At 49.0% G+C, this 16959-nt stretch overlaps 2 protein-coding genes across 4 annotated transcripts; one reads left to right on the top strand and one right to left on the bottom strand.

The window, feature by feature from the left end:
- The first annotated feature begins 2904 nt into the window (after positions 1–2904).
- Positions 2905–15412, top strand: Bscl2 (BSCL2 lipid droplet biogenesis associated, seipin). Of its 3 annotated transcripts, XM_028857941.2 has the most exons (12): positions 2905–3742; positions 5454–5671; positions 7036–7352; positions 8751–8832; positions 11865–12008; positions 12712–12846; positions 13021–13118; positions 14315–14456; positions 14581–14647; positions 14830–14898; positions 14997–15077; positions 15178–15412. In XM_028857941.2, exons 2-12 carry the CDS (start codon positions 5594–5596, stop codon positions 15324–15326), a joined length of 1362 nt encoding a protein of 453 aa, XP_028713774.1. In that variant the 5' UTR covers positions 2905–3742; positions 5454–5593; the 3' UTR covers positions 15327–15412. The 3 variants fall into 3 exon arrangements, with proteins under 3 accessions (XP_028713774.1, XP_037063375.1, XP_028713773.1); XM_037207480.1 differs by lacking the exon at positions 2905–3742 and having other exon boundaries at positions 5537–5671; positions 14581–14655; positions 14799–14898; XM_028857940.2 differs by lacking the exons at positions 2905–3742; positions 5454–5671 and adding an exon at positions 6425–6522.
- Gng3 (G protein subunit gamma 3) lies at positions 3686–5460 on the bottom strand. The gene is made up of 3 exons (XM_028857944.2): positions 4853–5460; positions 4406–4505; positions 3686–4141 (listed from the first exon to the last, which is right to left on the bottom strand). Exons 2-3 carry the CDS (start codon positions 4502–4504, stop codon positions 4013–4015), a joined length of 228 nt encoding a protein of 75 aa, XP_028713777.1. The 5' UTR covers position 4505; positions 4853–5460; the 3' UTR covers positions 3686–4012.
- Positions 15413–16959: the final 1547 nt, after the last annotated feature.

The raw sequence follows: 16959 nt of genomic DNA, 5'->3' as shown, positions 1-16959 counted from the left end.
ATGAGTGTTCTGCCTGCATCTAAGCCCACCCACTTCATGTGTGCATTACCTTTGGAGGCTATTAGAGGGCATTGGAGCCCCTAGAACTGGAGTGACCCATGGTTCGGAGCTGCTATGGGGGTGCTAGGAACTGAATCCTAGTCCTCTGCAAGAGCAGCAAGTGAGCGAGTCTCCTAACCACTGAGCCATCTCTATGCCTCATACTAAGATCTGGAGCCATTAGAGTGGAGAATTGAACTCTTGGGCTCTGCTAAGATCAGTTGGCTGTTTGAGGTTAAATGAGAGGTTCTATTTATGAAAGCCATTAAGTTTATGCACAAATAATTATTACCTAAGTAGAAAAATCTTCACTTTCCTAATTGGAAGAATGAAAGTCACAAAAGCATTACAGTGTTAGTGCTGAGCAGATGTGCCGCTGCTGGCAGCAGTCAGACTCACCGCCTCACGTGTGTCACTGGGATTCATTTGTGTAGTGCCTATTGTAGCCTAGGCTGCTACCACACCCAGCTCACTAGGACTTTTGTTTTTATACCTGTTAATTTGGGTGGGTGGGGCACACATGTGCCATAGTACACCTGTGAAGATCAGGGTGATTTTGAGGAGTTCTCTGTTCCACCATGTATGTCCCAAGGATTGAACTCAGGTCATCAAACTTAGTGGCAGGCACTTCTACCCACTGAATCACCTTCCTGGCACTCATTATTGGGGCATTGCAAACTTAGTGTTAGAGCTAATTATAATTAGTGCACAGCTGGGCATGATAGCCCTTGCCTTTTGTCCTAATACTAGATAGGCTAAGGCAGGAGGATTGTTATGAATTCAAAGCCAGTATATACCAGATTAGCCTGGGCTACACAGCCATACTCTGTTTCAAAAAACAAATACGAGCTGGGCGGTGGTGGCGCACGCCTTTAATCCCAGCACTCGCAGAGGCAGAGGCAGGCGGATCTCTGTGAGTTCAAGGCCAGCCTGGTCTCCAAAGCGAGTTCCAGAAAAGGTGCAAAGCTACACAGAAACCCTGTCTCAACCCCCCCCCCAAAAAAATAACAGCTGGGTATAGTGGTGTATGTGTATAGTCCTGGCACTTGGGAGTTGGAGGCAGGAGGGTCATGAGTAAAGATCTTGTCTCAAAAAATCACTAATGGTCCACCTCTCAGCCTACTTAAAAAAAAAAAAAAAGATTTGTATTTATGCATGTTTTGCCTGTACATGTGTATATGTACTGTGTATGTGCCTGGTGCATGTAGAACAAGAAGACAGTGTTGGATCCTCTTAAACTGGAATTAAGGTCAGTTCTAAGCCACCATGTAGGTGCTAAGAACTGAACCTAGGTTCTCTCCAAGAACAACAGATGCTCATAACCACTGAACCATCTCTTCTAGCCCCACCCCAATTATTTTTAATGGATATAGCTCACACCTTGTCTTCAGGGCCAATAGCCCTGTTTTCTACTCAACAAGATAATTCACCTGTAATTTGAACAGGTATCAAATTGAGGAAAGTAAGCTGGATTTTTTAGGGGTAAGGTGGGATGACTGTTATCCTCATGTCAGTGTTAACATCTTGACCGCTTTTGGCTTTGTACCACATCTGAGCTGATAAGATTTTCTTGCTATCCTGGTATTTGCCCAACACTGATACAGCAGGAGAAGGGTTTTTAGTCTCTGCTATTCTGTGTACAATTTAAGCATATACAAATAGAAAAACCATTTATTAGGTATTAAACACTTATTGCATACTAGGCATTGTGAGCAAGCAGGGATTATAACAAGGATCCTTCCTGAAATTACCACAAGTAACAAGAAATAAGATTCTAAAATAAGGGGTTGGGGATTTAGCTCAGTGGTAGAGTGTTTGCCTAGCAAGTGCTAGGCCGTGGGTTTGGTCCTCAGCTCTGGTTAAAAAATAATAATAATATAATAATAAAAGATTATAAAATAACTGAAATCAAACTTCAGCCCTGAAGGGGTGGTGGTAGATGTGGATGTTCATGTTCAGGCATACTTTTGTGGAGGTCAGAGGACAACTCTTGAGTTCTCCACCACCTTGTCGAATCCAGGATGTCGAAGAACTCAGGTCTTCAGGCCTGCAGTCAGTCACCTCTATTCAGCCGTTTGGTCATAACACTGGGGAGTCTGCCTGCCACTACCCCACCCCACTTTGGGTTCATTATTCCTCTCCCCTGTCTTCTTGGGAAAGGACAAGATTTGGGAGTGATGGGTTATCCTGAGAACGAACAGGTAGGTTGTCCTGGGCAGCCCAGGTATGTACATGAGCAAAATTTAACTGGCCTAATTAGACCTTCCTACCCCTAAAGATATGTCCCTCGAGTTAGATCTTGATCAGTGAATAAAAACAACCAGGACTGTTAATGGCAGCCCAGGATCCAATATCATCTGTGTTCACTCTTCAGGAAAGCTTCTGGAAGGTATTCTGGGTCCCCAAACCTGCTTGGGCACTCAATAAGATACGTGTGATCTCTAGCCTGGATAAAAGCGTGCACCACCAGGCTAGGCTGTACTCTGTTGTTGTTGTTGGACTTCTGTGGTTCTTCGAGACAGGGTTTCTCTGTATAACAGCTCTGGCTGTCCTGGAACTCACTTTATAGTCCAGGCTTGGCCTAGAACTCAGAAATTCACCTGCCTCTGCCCCCAAGTGCTGGGATTAAAGGTGTGCACCACCACCACCTGGCTTGTACTCTTTCTTAATAGATATTTAGTCATTTCGAGGAGAAAATAAAAAGCCCCAATTCAACAAGAAAACACAAACTGGGCCGGGTTCAATCCTCCCACTTGGGAGGTAGAGGTAGGCGCATCTCTGAGTTCGAAGCCAGCCTGGTCTACAGAGTGAGTCCCGGGAAAGCCAGGGCTTCACAGAGAAACCTGTCTTGAAAAAACAAAACAAAAACAAAAAACCCACAAACTGAAATTTATTGCTTATTTAGCTTCCAGAGAGGCCAGGGACCGCGCTCTAAGATGAGCTGTATTATCACATTTGTATTATTACAAATAATCCCTCAAAGGGAACCTCTACATGAGATTATCTTGCAAGATCCACAATGTGCTTTTTGGGCTCAAATCCTAGTGAACTAGGGTACCCATGAGTTATTCTTTAGGGCCTCCGATGCTTGGGCTCTCCGAAGAATGTCGAGTTCCAGATTCTCTGGAACACCGAGCCCGACTCTGACTTCGAGAGGACAGGGGCAGCCATTTTAAGACCAGAGGATCACGAAAGGGATCGTTCCATATTGGGAACGCTGGGGGCCGCCATTTTAAGAGCAGTGCTGTACGGCACCTTGACGCGCCCCGCTGTGCCTGTACGCACAGGCAGCCGCCATCTTGGGCAGCGGCGGTGGGCACTGCCGTCCGGGGCGCTGGGTTGCCCGGGGTCGCCCCTCCGCTCCTCAGAGCACCTCCACCCGGGGCTGCTGTCTCTGTGCCCGCGGAAGCCCACGCTACTCGGTCTGCGTAGTTTTCGCTGCTTTCCTTGCGTACCTGTGTAAATGCTCCGCAACTTCTGAACGCTCGTTTTAACAACCACCGACTGGGGGCGCTCGCGCGCCTCTTACCCTGCGATCTCCAGCCCTTACAATGTCTAACTGGCTCGACTGGCCCCGTTCCCTGGATATGGCAAGTGCATCGGCTAAGGATCCTCTTTCCCAAGAACGCTAACACAGGCGCTGTCCTCTGAGGCTCTGGATGACTTTATTCTTCAAATGCCTTTACCTTTCCAATAGCTCCAGGTGAGACTGAGAACAAGCACCCGGGCATCCCCCTCTCCATTGCCTGAACGGATCACAGAGGGAATCAGGCAGGATTCTGGCAGTTTAGCGGGGTCCCTCTGGATGGAGTAAAAGATGCTTGCAGTGGCCTCAAAGGGTGAGGAGATGGGGTAGGCATGGGTAAGGAGGGCTTGTGCTCCAGCTAATCTCATGATAGGTGTGGGTAGAAAGGGGCTGCTACAATTTCCGACCTAAGGGCGGGTCTCGGGGCGGGGGGGGGGGGAGATGAGTTCAGAGGAGGGCACAGAAGAACTTCTTCTCCCGGAAGGGGTTTTCCGAAGTGGGCACAGGAGTGATGAGGGGATCCTCACAAGCGTGGGCATCACAGTAAGTCATCAGGTCTGCTGCTGCTTTGGACACCTGGGGCACAGCCAGGAGGGGAAACGTTAGCCAGAATATCTGAAAGGGACTGCAGCTCTCTTCGCCAAACAGGCTATCTTAGTTTCTAGTGCCCTTTGAGACAGTCCATTCCCCATCCCCACAGTCCTTGGGAACAGCTTTGCTGACAATGCCCAATTTCTGCCTCTGACCTCAGGGTGTCAAGGAAAGAAGCATCTTTTCCCCGGGGTTTGAAAACCTACAGCTGAGGCCTGGAGAACTAGTGGGAGCCAGGGTCGCACCCACCTTTATCCGGCACAGGCTGGCCTCAATCTTAAGTTGTTCCACCATCTTGCGTGCTTGGCCGATACTCATAGTGCTGTTCACAGGGGTCTCTCCTTTCATCCTGGAGGAAGGACACGGCCCGATACTCTCGGCTGAAGCACTCAGCGCTTCAACAGCCACACGGCTGGGATTGTGCCCAATATTTTGTCCCCATATTATATCCACTCTGCAGTGACCATTCTTCCTCTTTTTCTCCGTGGGGAGGATGGAGAAGAGTGAAATGCTCTCCAAGTCCCCGGGTCATGGTCACCAAACTATACAAATGATTTAAGGATTTCCAGTCTTTGAGCCAAGTATGTTACCAGCAATGAAAGCCTCAGTCAGAATGAGCCCCACCCTGATGAAATCACATCAGCCACCTGTCCCCTTAAACCCTAATGAGAGAGAAACAGCCTGCTCTCTACTCACCTGAAATGACAGGCAGCGGCGGCGGCGGCAACAGCCTGGGGTGTAGGGTCAGTGGGGAGGGGGCACCAAACCCTGCCTCAGATAGGTGCCCCACCCTGCAGGGACTTGCAGCTAAAAATATCTGTAGCAATGACAGCTCATGCAGAGAAGGTCACCAGAGATGCTCAGACTGGAGGTCCGTGGAGGGGTGGTCTCAGTTTCTGCAGCTCAAGCACTGTCCAGATGCCTGGTACCTGAAGGATGAAGGATGCTAGAAGGAGCAGCTCAGATTCTGGAGCGTACCAACTGCCTGGCCAGTGGGGGGGTCTGGCTGCTGTTTGTATCCCCTGTGCACACCCCCACCGATACTACCTCACTGCCTGCCCTGTCCTTTGTAGAAGTCCTTCGTCTGAACCAGAGTCCTCCCCAGAGGACCTGAGGTGGAAGCAGGCTCCCCTCTCAAGTGGGGTGGTCTGGGTCTATGGCAGTCCTCGCAGGAGAGTCTGTATCCGATGCGGGAGACCCTGCTCATTTGAAAATCTGACATCAGCTGGGCTCCTGCCCCCCCCTCCCCCGAACCCTGACACAGCACTCAGCACCTGAATCTTCGTTTCTTTCACAGTGACCCTCCATTCTGCACATCCAGGAAAATGTGACGCCCTACAGGTGATCAGCTTCTAGATCACCATTTTCTACCACAAGTGACTTGTGTGGGGACATCCAGGGGCAGCAGAGGTAACCATCAGGAAGATATCTAAAGAAATGATACAGCAAAGAAGAGAAGCTGGGGAAAAAGAGACATGCAGAGACCAGATCAAAAGAGGATCAGATAAAGAGGAGGTAAGGAGGTACGGGAGCTAGTGTGGATATTATGAACACAGGTGGGTTTGAGTAGGGTGGCAAGCGGTGGAATTGGGGAGATAGGGAATTGATTTGAAAATTTTCATGTAATCAGAGTAGATGGCTACTATTCAAAAAGATGTGCCTCCTGGAGGACACTGTCTAGAAGATGCCACCTTCAAAGACCTAGTCGGATGTGTTGTAGGGATTCTGAGGTTGACTGCATCAAGTGGGTCACAGAAGGTCGATCTTGCAGTAAAAACTGGAGACTGAAAGGGGCTGAAATGCTGCTACGCTTGACGAGCAGACAGCAAGCCATCTGTGCAACACACAAGATTTGGGTTCTAGCAGTGTGCAAGGTTTTCAGGGCGAACGACCCCCCCCCCACTCCCCTTGGACGCCTACAGGCCCAAGGAGTTCCACAGAATAAAACCAGCACCCGTTTCACCACCTCCACTCCACCCACCCCGCCTGCACCCGGACTCTGTCTTCCTGGGTGAAAAGGCCGGTGAAGGTTCCAGCGGAGGGCCGTGATTGCGGCCTTGAAAGGAGGAGCAAAGGGACACTGTTGAGTCTCAGCCTGCCTCCAGGATTGTAGTGGGGTCTGGATGGGGAGTGCATTGCCCCTTCGGTCGCCCGCCCACCCGCCGAAGTGGAGTGTAATGCCCTTCTGGCAGGGACAGTGGGGAGCACAAAATAGGAGCATCTCACAGGCGGGCCCCGCCCCTGCGCAAGGGCCCCGCCCCTGCACGAGCCCTTCCCCTGCGCTTAACTGGCGTCTGACAGAGGGGGCGGGGCTTTCTCGGCAGCCGGAACACGCTGCCCTAGGTTGCTTGGGCAGCCCGAGGCTGGTGAGTCGGCCTCGGTGCGGTGGCGGGCTGGTGTCCACCGCGTTACCTGAGGGGTGGGCGCTTCAGCGTCGCTCCGCGAGTGGGTCGCGGGGCGCTGTGCGGGGTAGGGTTCGCCCCCTCGGTAAGCGAGGTCCAGGCGGAGGGGAGAAACTCGGGAGGCTGTGCAACCATAGGCAAGTCACTCATCTCCTTGCAACCCCTGGCGTTGTGTATCCATGTCGTCTGTGCTTTGAGAGAGTTTTAAGGTCCTCGTTCTGTGTATGGAATAATGCTGTGAATGTGTCAAGGAGGTTTTTTCCCGGGCTCCGGTGACTGAAGGAAGGCATCCACTGGCAGGGGCTGGAAGGAAACCCAGTGGAGGAAGGTGAAGGAGTAAATGGAAGAGAAACGCCTGTGAACAATGGCTTTGCTTTGTCCTGCTATCTCTAGTTCCTCAAAGCCAGTTCAATAAGCTTGTCTTCTTTGTCCCCAGCTCCCTGGGGAAAAAAACATTTTTCCCTCCTCTTTCTCCAGGAACCTCCAGCTGCCCTATCCCATGGCCAAGGGTATCGTCCCTGCGGAAGGCCAGCCAGGAACTCAAAGCCTGAAGCTGGGGCCAGATCCTCTGCTGTTCCCATCATGGTCAATGACCCACCAGTACCTGCCTTACTGTGGGCCCAGGAAGTAGGCCATGTCTTGGCAGGCCGTGCCCGCAGGCTGTTGCTGCAGTTTGGGGTTCTCTTCTGCACCATCCTTCTCTTGCTCTGGGTGTCTGTGTTCCTCTACGGCTCCTTCTACTACTCCTACATGCCGACCGTCAGCCACCTCAGCCCTGTGCATTTCTACTACAGGTGAGAAGATCGCTCCCTTAGAGTGAGGATTCTTAGGCTGAACATTACTCCAAGGACTCCTGGATCATTCTCTGTCGAATCCCAGTATTGACAGAGGATGACATGTTAGCCCAATGTGCTAACAGGACTTCTCAGCTCAAAAGCCAAGGCTGGAGCACGTCTGAGTTGCTCTAGGGTTCTAGGTCCACCTGTGCTGCCGAATTCTGATTAAAAACCTGAAAAAGAACCTGGTTACATCTGTAATTCCAGCACTTGGGAGGCTTAATTGGAAGGATTACCATGAGTTCCAGGCCAGCCTCGGCTACAGGTTGAGACCTTGTCTCAAAGGAGTTTTTTTTTTTTAAAGACTAGAAAAAGGAAATTCACTAGACTCAAATAATTAAAGTCTGCTCTGAATAGGTTGCATAAAACCTTTTAAGCCACTGTAGAATTTTGAGCCAATTCAACCCCTTGGGCATCTAAGAATTAGCCTGGCTTTTAGCACAGGAGGTATTAGGAAATGCGTCCTTTGCCTTTTAGTTTACTGCCACTTACCCCCCAGTTAATCTGCACAGTAACACAAGATAGTTACCTTCTAGTTCATTCCCATTTCACTCATGCTGCCAAACTCCGTCCCAGCAGTGGCTGTCGGACTAGTCAATCAACAAGCACAGAAAACGGTCTTGGTTTGGTTTGGTTTCTGGTTTTTTGAGACAGGGTTTCTCTGTGAAACAGTCCTGGCTGTGCTGGAACTCACTCTGTAGACCAGGCTGGCCTTGAACTCACAGAGATCTGCCTGCCTCTGCCTCCCAAGTACAGAGATTAAAGGCATATGCCACCAACGCCTGGCCAGAAAACAGTTTTATTATCATCAATTTAAAATCTTTTTTTTTTCCCTGTCCCTAATCCCTAGTCGTGTGCTGTCCTTTTCAAAGTAGATCTTAAACATTTAGGGAACAAGAATCTTATTCATATAGGAGATATCAGGCATGAACTGTGTATCTATATGCCATGTGTAATTTTGCCTATAATTTATTTTTAAAAATGTATCCATAGATCCTTGTGGAGGAATGTTTTCTTTTTTTTCAAACTAGGCCCCAGACCAGAACTGAATTAGAATCTCTAGGGGTGGGACCCTGAAATCTGCATGCCCTGAGCTCTTTAAGGGAGCCTTAGAAACACCTGAGTGTGCTTTGGTTCCTGCCTTTAGGTTCTATTCTAATCAGGAAATAAACTGAAATAGTGGGAGGAGAATGAAAGCCTTGTTTTGAAATCTTGATGCTCTTGGCCACATTTGTTCTGCGTTTCCCTAATGGAGAAAAGGGATGGGTGACAGGAGGGAGCCGAGAGACCAGGTGGGCAGGCAGGCAGAGGAGGCTCTGTAACTTCACCAAGCATCATGCATCCCTTCTCACTTAGGACAGACTGTGACTCCTCCACCACCTCACTCTGCTCCTTTCCTGTTGCCAATGTCTCGCTGGCTAAGAGTGGACGTGATCGGGTAAGTATGAGAGCCAGAGAAGAACCAGGAAATCTTTGATGGCTTGAGAAGATGTGGAGAGCGGGGATTGAGCAACAGAGATTTAAGAGAAAGGCTCTGAAGCAAACAGAAGTTGAAAAGAAAGTCTAGACTGTTGATCCCAGTCACTGTGACACATACCTGTAATCCCAGCACTAGGAGGAAAAGGCAGGAAGATTAATTCCAAGTTTGAGACCAGCTGCATAGCCAGACCCTATATCCTCCCAAAAAAGAAAAAGGAGGGTTGGAGTAAGTCCCAGTTGGTAGAGTACTTGCCTCATATGTATGAGGCCCTGGATTCAATCTCTAGTGTCAAGTTAAGATCCAAATGACATGTATGCAGCAAGCGTTAGGAAGGATCCCATCTTGCACTTATCACTTGAGTCATAGCTCCTTGTTAAAGTTTTGTTTTCGGTCCATTTGAACAAATCAGCTAGTTAGAACAGCGTGGCATCCACTCAAGTACTAGAAGCTAGTATGTAAGGCCAGGTGTGGTGGTCCATGACTTTGATTCTGGCACTTCTGAAGCAGAGGCCAGCCTGTTATACACTGTGAGTTCCATGCTAGTCAGTGCTACATAGTGAGACCCTGTTTTTGTTTTTTAAGAGAAAGAAAGAAAGAAAGAAGAAAGAAAGGAAAGAAAAGCTGCAAGGTTATACAAAAAATCTGTGTCTCAAAAAAACCCCAAAAAAATAAAATTAAAAAAAAAAAAAAAGCTGAGCCTGGCAGTAGTGGCTTGCACCTTTAATCCCAGCACTAGGGAGGCAGAGGCAGGCAGATCTCTGAATTTGAGGCCAGCCTGGTCTACATAGTGAGTTCCAGGACAGGCAAGGCTATACAGAGAAACCTAGTCTCAGAAAACAAAAGCAAAGAGACAAAAAGCTGGTATATAAAATTATGAAATGATTAACTAGTATGTGTTACCTGTTATCACAAAGGGTACCATGCCAGAGGACTGGCCAGATGCCAATGTGACTAAAAGAAACCTGGGAGCTGTGACAAGTGTACATGGAGACAGCCTTCTCTACTTGGCAAGCTGTGAATGCTCTGATAAAGGATAGGATTCCAAACTTTAAAAGGACCTTGAGGATCAGTGTCAGTTTTTATTACAGGAATTATTTAGTTGTCAATCATAACTTGAAAGTAACTTTTTAGAAAAAGTTATTTACTTTGTGGTAGTGTGCCAGCTCTTGCACAGTATTTTTTTTTTTTTTTGTTTATTTGTGTATTTGTTTGTTTGTTTTTCCAGACAGGGTTTCTACATGTAGCCCTGGCTGTCCTGGATGTCCTGTGCTAGGATTAAAGGCGCCACCACCGCCTATGGAGGATGTCTTGAATTTAGGAGTTTAAAAGCATCCTGGGCAAGTTAATTCCAGGCCAGCCCATATTGATAGCCTGTAACAAAAAAAAAAAAGAAAAGAAAGAAAGAAAGAAAGAAAAGAAAGAAAGGAGCCCATACTTGAGAGGTAGAGGCAAGAAGGTAGCCTGGACTACATGAAAAACAAAAAATCGTTAGCCTTGAAGTTCTGATCACCCTGGCTCTGCCTCCTACGTGCTGGGATTATGAGTGAGTGTACACCACAATGCCAGACATGGACATAGTTTTCAACCAGCACTTTTCTAGGTTTTTTTTCTTAATAGGTTTATTGAGATAAAATTTATATAATATAGTTTACCTCTTAAGGTATACAGTTCCATCACTCTTATTTGTTTATTTATTTGCTTTGAGTTTTTTTATTTGCTATCGAGTTTCACGAGGTAGCCTTAGCTGACCTAGAACTTGCTATGTAGATCAGGCTGGCTTTGGATTCATAAAGATTCACCTCTCTGGCCTCCTGAGTTCTGGGATTAAAAACCTGCACTGCCACTCTGGCAGTTGTATCATTTTTAGTGAATTCAGTGTTGCACACAGGCACAAATAGATAAATTGAATTTTTCTTAAATTAAAAAGTTACGCTGGGGGCTGGAGAGATGGCTCAGCAGTTAAGAGCACGGCCTGCTCTTCCAGAAGTCCTGAGTTCGATTCCCAGCACCCATGTGGCGGCTCACACCTGTCTGTACTCCAGTTCCAGGGAATTTGACACCCTCACACTAATGTCCATAAAGTAAAATTAAATAATTAAAAAAAAGAAAAAAGAAATTACGCTGGATAACAAGATGATCTCCACTACAGTAGTTGTGCAAGAGCTGCCTTGGGAGGTGGAGCAGCACTTGCTTAATTAGTAAGTGACGAGGCTGGGCCCAGAGGGACAACTCCAGCAGCGCACAGGCTGGATCACAGATGGCCCAGTTGGCAGTGTGACTGTTCACTTTTGGAGAAGAAATGCAGCAGGGCCCTTTCAGAACTCAGACCTAAGAGCTGACTGGGTGAGGGTGGTGAGTGCCCAAAATATCAGCACCAGAGGCTGAAGCAGAAGTTCTATGAATCTGAGGCTATATAGTGAGTCCTAGGCCAGCCAGAGATACATAGCAGAACCTTGTCATGTCGTGTGTCACCCCCTCCTCCCCCTCTCCCCCGCCACCCCTAGACAGGCTTTCCCTGTATAACAGTTTTGGCTGTCCTGGAACTCAGTTTGTAGATCAGGCTGGCCGCAAACTCACTGAGATCTGCCTGCCTCTGCCTCCCAAGTGCTGGGATTAAAGGTGTGCGCCACCACCGCCCGGAACATGACCCTGTCTTAAAACACAGGGTTCCCTACCTGACAACCCCACCCCAATAAAAGGAAACCAGTGAACAAAATAGAAATCTGGAAAGCCAGGTTGCCCAGTGACCAGGAGGGGGCAGCATTGAATCAGGATGTCCTTTTTTTTTTGAATGATTAAAACAAGCCAGGCATGGTGGATCACACCTTTAATCCCACCACTGGTGAGGCAGAGGCAGGTGAATCTCTGAATTGGAGGCCAGCCTTGTCTACAGAGTGAGTTCCAGGACAGTCAGAGCTATATAGTGAGACCCTGTTTCAAAACACCACAACATTTTTTTAAAACAAGATGTATGTTGTTACCTTGGGCAGGTGCTGATGTATGGACAGCCATATCGAGTCACCTTAGAGCTTGAACTGCCAGAATCCCCCGTGAATCAAAACTTGGGCATGTTCTTAGTCACTGTCTCATGCTATACAAGAGGTGGCCGAATCATCTCCACTTCTTCACGCTCAGTAAGTGTTTAAGGACAACCTAGGAAGTTGTGGACAGTGATGGGAGAATCAGTATATATGGCTAGTACTTCAAGAGAAGACCTCCTTGGCTCTGGGATCAGGCCCAAACCAGGATAAGTAAAGAATCCGATTAACAAGCCAAACATTTGCCAAACACCTAGTATCTGATGGACATGCCCACCTTTGGGGTAGTCTAAAGAGTACAACTGCTCTCAGAATAAGCAGACACCAGAAACATACCAGCTTTGAGACAAGGGGCTTAATTGCTAGAGTTTTATAGTAGTTTCCTCCTAACCAGACCAGGAAGAGACGCAGGGTTCTTACTAGCACGTATGGACACACGTTCAGCACTGGACCCATTTAAAACCACATTATGAGTGTCTGTGTTCAAGGGGAGCTTCAGGAGGTGCACTGGGACAGGGTCCCCAGCCGGAAAACAGACTACGGGAAGGTCCATGAGGGCAGACTGCTTACCTGAGACTGGGGTTGTAGAGACGGGGAATCGGCCGTATCAGAATGGAGACGTGAAGTCGGGTAGCAGGGAGACGTTTCTGAAACAGGTGGAACGGTTGGGTGGGGACTGAAAGTTAGGAGGGGAAGGTCAAGGGACAGGGGGCTTGGAATGAGCAGCATACATGGACTGCTCAGGCATGGGGCAGACTGGAAAGAACCTCTGTCCCAACCTTCCCTTATGGCCCGTCAGGTGATGCTGCATTACCGCTCCCACCTGCTCCAGATGCTTGACACGCTGGTGTTCTCCAGCCTCCTGCTGTCTGGCTTTGCTGAGCAGAAGCAGCTCCTGGAGGTGGAGCTCTACTCGGACTATAGGGAGAATTCGGTGAGTGGGGTGACGGAGTAGGAGACACCCTTCCGGTTAGCCCAAGACTGTGCCTGTGGAGCCCATGGGCAGGCAATTACAGTAGCCAAGAGGCTGGAAGTGGGCCTCAGCCTGGGCGACTAGGAGTGAGAGCAGCAGGAGCCGGCCTGACCCTGCTCTCACCCTCCCTTGCAGTATGTGCCAACAACTGGAGCCATTATCGAGATCCATAGCAAGCGCGTCCAGATGTATGGAGCTTACCTCCGAATCCACGCCCACTTCACTGGGCTCCGGTAAGAAGCCACAGAAGAAAATCCTGGCAGTTTTCTTATGACCTGCCCCAAAATGAGGAGAGTTCCAGGCAGAAGTGACTAGTAATGTCACATCATAGTTTACAAAGGCCAGAGGCTCTCTTCCCTAGTTTCATTATGTGTATTGAATTTCAAAAGAGCTTCTTAAGAATGCCATGTGAGGGGTTGGAGAGATGGCTCAGCAATTAAGAGCACTGACGGCTCTTCCAGAGGGCCTCGGTTCAATTCCCAGCACCCACATGGCAGCTCATAACTGTCTGTAACTCCAGTTCCAGGGGATCTGATGTATTCTTCTGGTCTCTAGGGAGACCAGGCATCCATGTGGTGCATGTACATATATATTCAGGCAAACACTCTTATACATTAATCCTAGCACTCAGGAGGCAGAGGCAGGTATATCTCTGTGAGTTCAAGGCCAGCCTGGTATACAAAGTGAGTTGGGACAGCCAAGGCTACACAGAGAAACCCTGTCTTGAAAAACAACAAAAAGTTTTTTTTTTAATTTATTATGTTGTGTGTATGAATGTTTTGCCTGCATGTGTACCACGTGCATGCCTTGTGCCTAAGGAGGTGGGAGCCTCCATGTGGGTGCTAGGAATTGAACCTGGTGGATCCTTTCCAAGAACAAGTCCTCTTAACCACTGAGCCAACTCTCCAGCCCCATTTTTTAAAATCTCACACGAGATGGCACACCCCGTCGTTACAACGCTGGGGGGTCTAAGGCAAGAAATCTTGAGCTACAAAGCAAGACTGTCAACATACACATGAGAAGACAAGAAAGGGAGCACGTGAGCTGTGCGGTGCCCTCTGTCTAGTCCCTGCTACTCAGGCAACACAATGAGATCCACATACACCGCCATCCACCCACCCTGATAAAATCCCTGTGTGATCCCACTGCCTTGTTCCATTGGCTCAGCAAGAGTTGGAGGACAAGAGAGGTCACAGCTGAAACCCGTATAATGCTGTGGCCCTGTGATACTGAGGCTGCCGGAAGCCCTTGGCCTTTGTTAGAACCTGGTGTGGTGTGGTCTGGTGATTGGGCTGAGGAAGTGGGTGCCATAGTGGCAGAGGGCAGCTCCAGCCACACCCAAGTTGTCCTGCAAATATTTCTGGAGTGATAGAGGCGAGTGCTATCTGGTAACTGCTGCTCCCTTCCTTGGCCCTGTTTCCCACCTCAGGTACCTGCTGTACAACTTCCCTATGACCTGCGCCTTTGTGGGTGTCGCCAGCAACTTCACGTTCCTCAGCGTCATCGTGCTCTTCAGCTACCTGCAGTGGGTGTGGGGGGGCATCTGGCCCCAGCACCGCTTCTCTCTGCAGGTCTCAGGGGGCAGAGACCCCGTGCTTCTTCCTTGGTGGCCCTCGTTGGTGATGAGGTTGGGGATAGGGCATGATGACTGCAGGGGGAAGTCAGGCGTCACTGCTCCTGGTTCCTCCTCCGCAGGTTAACATCCGGCAAAGGGACAGCTCGCGCCAGGGTGCCCAGCGCCGGCTCTCTCGCCATCAGCCAGGTAAAGGGGTGGTTGACGGCATCAGTGAGAGGTAGGTTAGCTGGGTTGAGGGCCTGCCTGCCTCTCGTAGAGAGTACACCCACTCAGAAATTGAGGGTGTGAGGAAAGGCTGAGGAGCGCAGTAGCACTGCAGGCCGAGCTGTCCGCGGAGCCTAGCTGTCCTCTCTTTGCCGGACCTGAAGGCCAGGAGTCTACGCCGCAGTCAGACATGACAGAGGAAGGTGAAGGCCCCGAGGACCCCTCAGGAACAGGTATGATGCAGTCAGTCCCTCTCCTGGCTCCTCCGAAGCACCCCCCTCAGCGCCTGGGTCTCACCTCTGTCACACCTCTGTTCCCTTTTTGACTGAAGAGGGCCGGCTGTCTGAGCAAGAGAAACCACAGAAGCAGCCCCGGAATGGAGAGGAGGAGCCAGAGCCGGAGGCTAGTGACGGTGAGGGGCACTGTACAACGGGGTGAAGTGTGGGGGGATGCCACTCCATGCCTGTCAGCCTCTCTCATCTGCAGTCTTGTTTGGCCCCTTCCTGGCTCAGGTTCAGGCTCCTGGGAAGATGCGGCTTTGCTGACAGAGGCCAACCTGTCTACTTCTGCCTCTACCTCTGCCCTTGCCCCTGAGACTCTGGGTAGCCGTGAGCCTTCTGTGGGCACCATCAGGCAGCGTCCAACATGCTCCAGTTCCTGAACAAAAAGATTCTTCACATTCCAGCACTTTCCCATCTGATCCTTCTCCCCTTGTTGTTCCCTTAATAAAGTATTTTGTGCCAGGTGCTTGTGTGAAGGTCAGAGGTCACTTCTCTCCTTCCACCATAAGGGAAGGATTTGATTCTGGGGAATCAAACTTGGGTCATGGAAGATTTTGTTTCGTTTGTGTGTAAATGAACCTACATAACTATATGTGTGCCACATGAGCACATGAGGTCAGAGAGGATGTGGGATTCCCTGTAACTAGAGTTACTGGAGATACAGACAGTTGGGAGCTACTCTGTTGATACTGGAACCAAACCCAGGTCTTCTGCAAGAGCAGGATGCTCTCTTAACCACTAAGCCATCATTCCAGACCTGGGCATCCATTTTTTTATTATTTGTTTTTGGTTTTTCAAAACAGGGTCTCTCTGTGTAGCCCTAAGCTGTTCTATAATTTACTCTGTAGACCAGGTTGCCCTCAAACTCACAGATATTCACCTGCCTCTGCCTCCTGAGTGCTGGGATTAAGGGCATGTGCCACCACTGTCCAGCCTTATTTGTTTACATGTGTATATGTGTGCTTCTCTGTGTGTATGGACATGTATGTTGCTAATTCTCTCAGAGACCAGAAGAGGTTGTAAGATCCCCTAGCACTGGCGATACAGGCAGCTGTGAGCCTCCCATGAGTGCTGGGAACTGAACTTCAGTCTGCAAGAGCAGCAAGCACTCTTAACTGCTAAGACATCTCTTCAGCCCTCAGTTTGTTCCCTTTTTAAATATTTTATTTTTAATTATCTGCACGAATATGTGCATGTGAGTTCAGATACCCTGGAGGCCAGAGGAGGACACTGAGTTCCCCGGGGGCTGGAGTTTCATGGCTGGGAGCCACTGTCTTAGAGTGTATGGACACGTATGTTTCTATTGCGGCGAAGAAACACCATGACCAAAAAGCAAGCTGGGGAGGAAAGGGTTTATTTAGCTTACACTTCCATATTGCTGTTTATCAGAGAAAGTCAGGACAGGAACTTAAACAGGGCAGGAGCTGATGCAGAGGCCATGGAGGGGAGCTGTTGACTGGCCTGCTCCACATAGCATGTTCAGCCTGATTTCTTATAGAATCCAGGACCACTAGCCTGGTAATGAGCCTACTCACAACAGACTGGGCCCTCCCCCATCCATCACTAATGAAGAAAGTGCCTCACAGCTAGACTTTATGGGGACATTTTCTCAGTTGAGGCTCCCTCCTTTCAGATAACTCCAGCTTGTGTGTCCAGTTGCCATAAGACCAGCCAGCACAGCCACCATGTAGGTGCTAGGAACTGAACCCAGGTCTTCCGGGAAGAGCAGCCAGTGCTCTTAACCACTAGGCCGTCTCTCTAGCTTCTGTATTGTTCTTCTTTAAAAGGATAGTCTAAGCATTTCACACTCCAAGGAGAGTTATTTAGTCTATGATCTAATGTCCCCAATTATACTCAAAGTACTAAGTCAGGTATTGATGAACACCTATATCCCAGTTACTTGACTGAGAAATGTTTGAGCCCAGAGGTTCAAGGTCGACCTAGACAATTTCTCTCTCTCTCTCTCTCTCTCTCTCTCTCTCTCTCTCTCTCTCTCTCTGCTTTTTTTGTTTT

This window comes from Peromyscus leucopus, chromosome 1, assembly GCF_004664715.2.
Source record: "Peromyscus leucopus breed LL Stock chromosome 1, UCI_PerLeu_2.1, whole genome shotgun sequence".
Classification (NCBI taxonomy): domain Eukaryota; kingdom Metazoa; phylum Chordata; class Mammalia; order Rodentia; family Cricetidae; genus Peromyscus; species Peromyscus leucopus.
The sequence above is the reverse complement of the archived record's forward strand: the minus strand, read 5'-3'. Positions and strand labels throughout refer to the sequence as shown.

Excerpts from the sequence above, each read along its gene's own strand:
- Gng3 (XM_028857944.2), bottom strand. The coding sequence starts at position 4,504 with ATGAAAGGAGAGACCCCTGTGAACAGCACTATGAGTATCGGCCAAGCA. Across the intron at positions 4,142-4,405 it reads CCAGCCTGTGCCGGATAAAG|GTGTCCAAAGCAGCAGCAGA; the intron begins GTGGGTGCGACC and ends GCTGTGCCCCAG.
- Bscl2 (XM_037207480.1), top strand. The coding sequence starts at position 5,594 with ATGATACAGCAAAGAAGAGAAGCTGGGGAAAAAGAGACATGCAGAGAC. Across the intron at positions 12,009-12,711 it reads TCTCCACTTCTTCACGCTCA|GTGATGCTGCATTACCGCTC; the intron begins GTAAGTGTTTAA and ends ATGGCCCGTCAG. Across the intron at positions 15,078-15,177 it reads AGAGCCGGAGGCTAGTGACG|GTTCAGGCTCCTGGGAAGAT; the intron begins GTGAGGGGCACT and ends TTCCTGGCTCAG.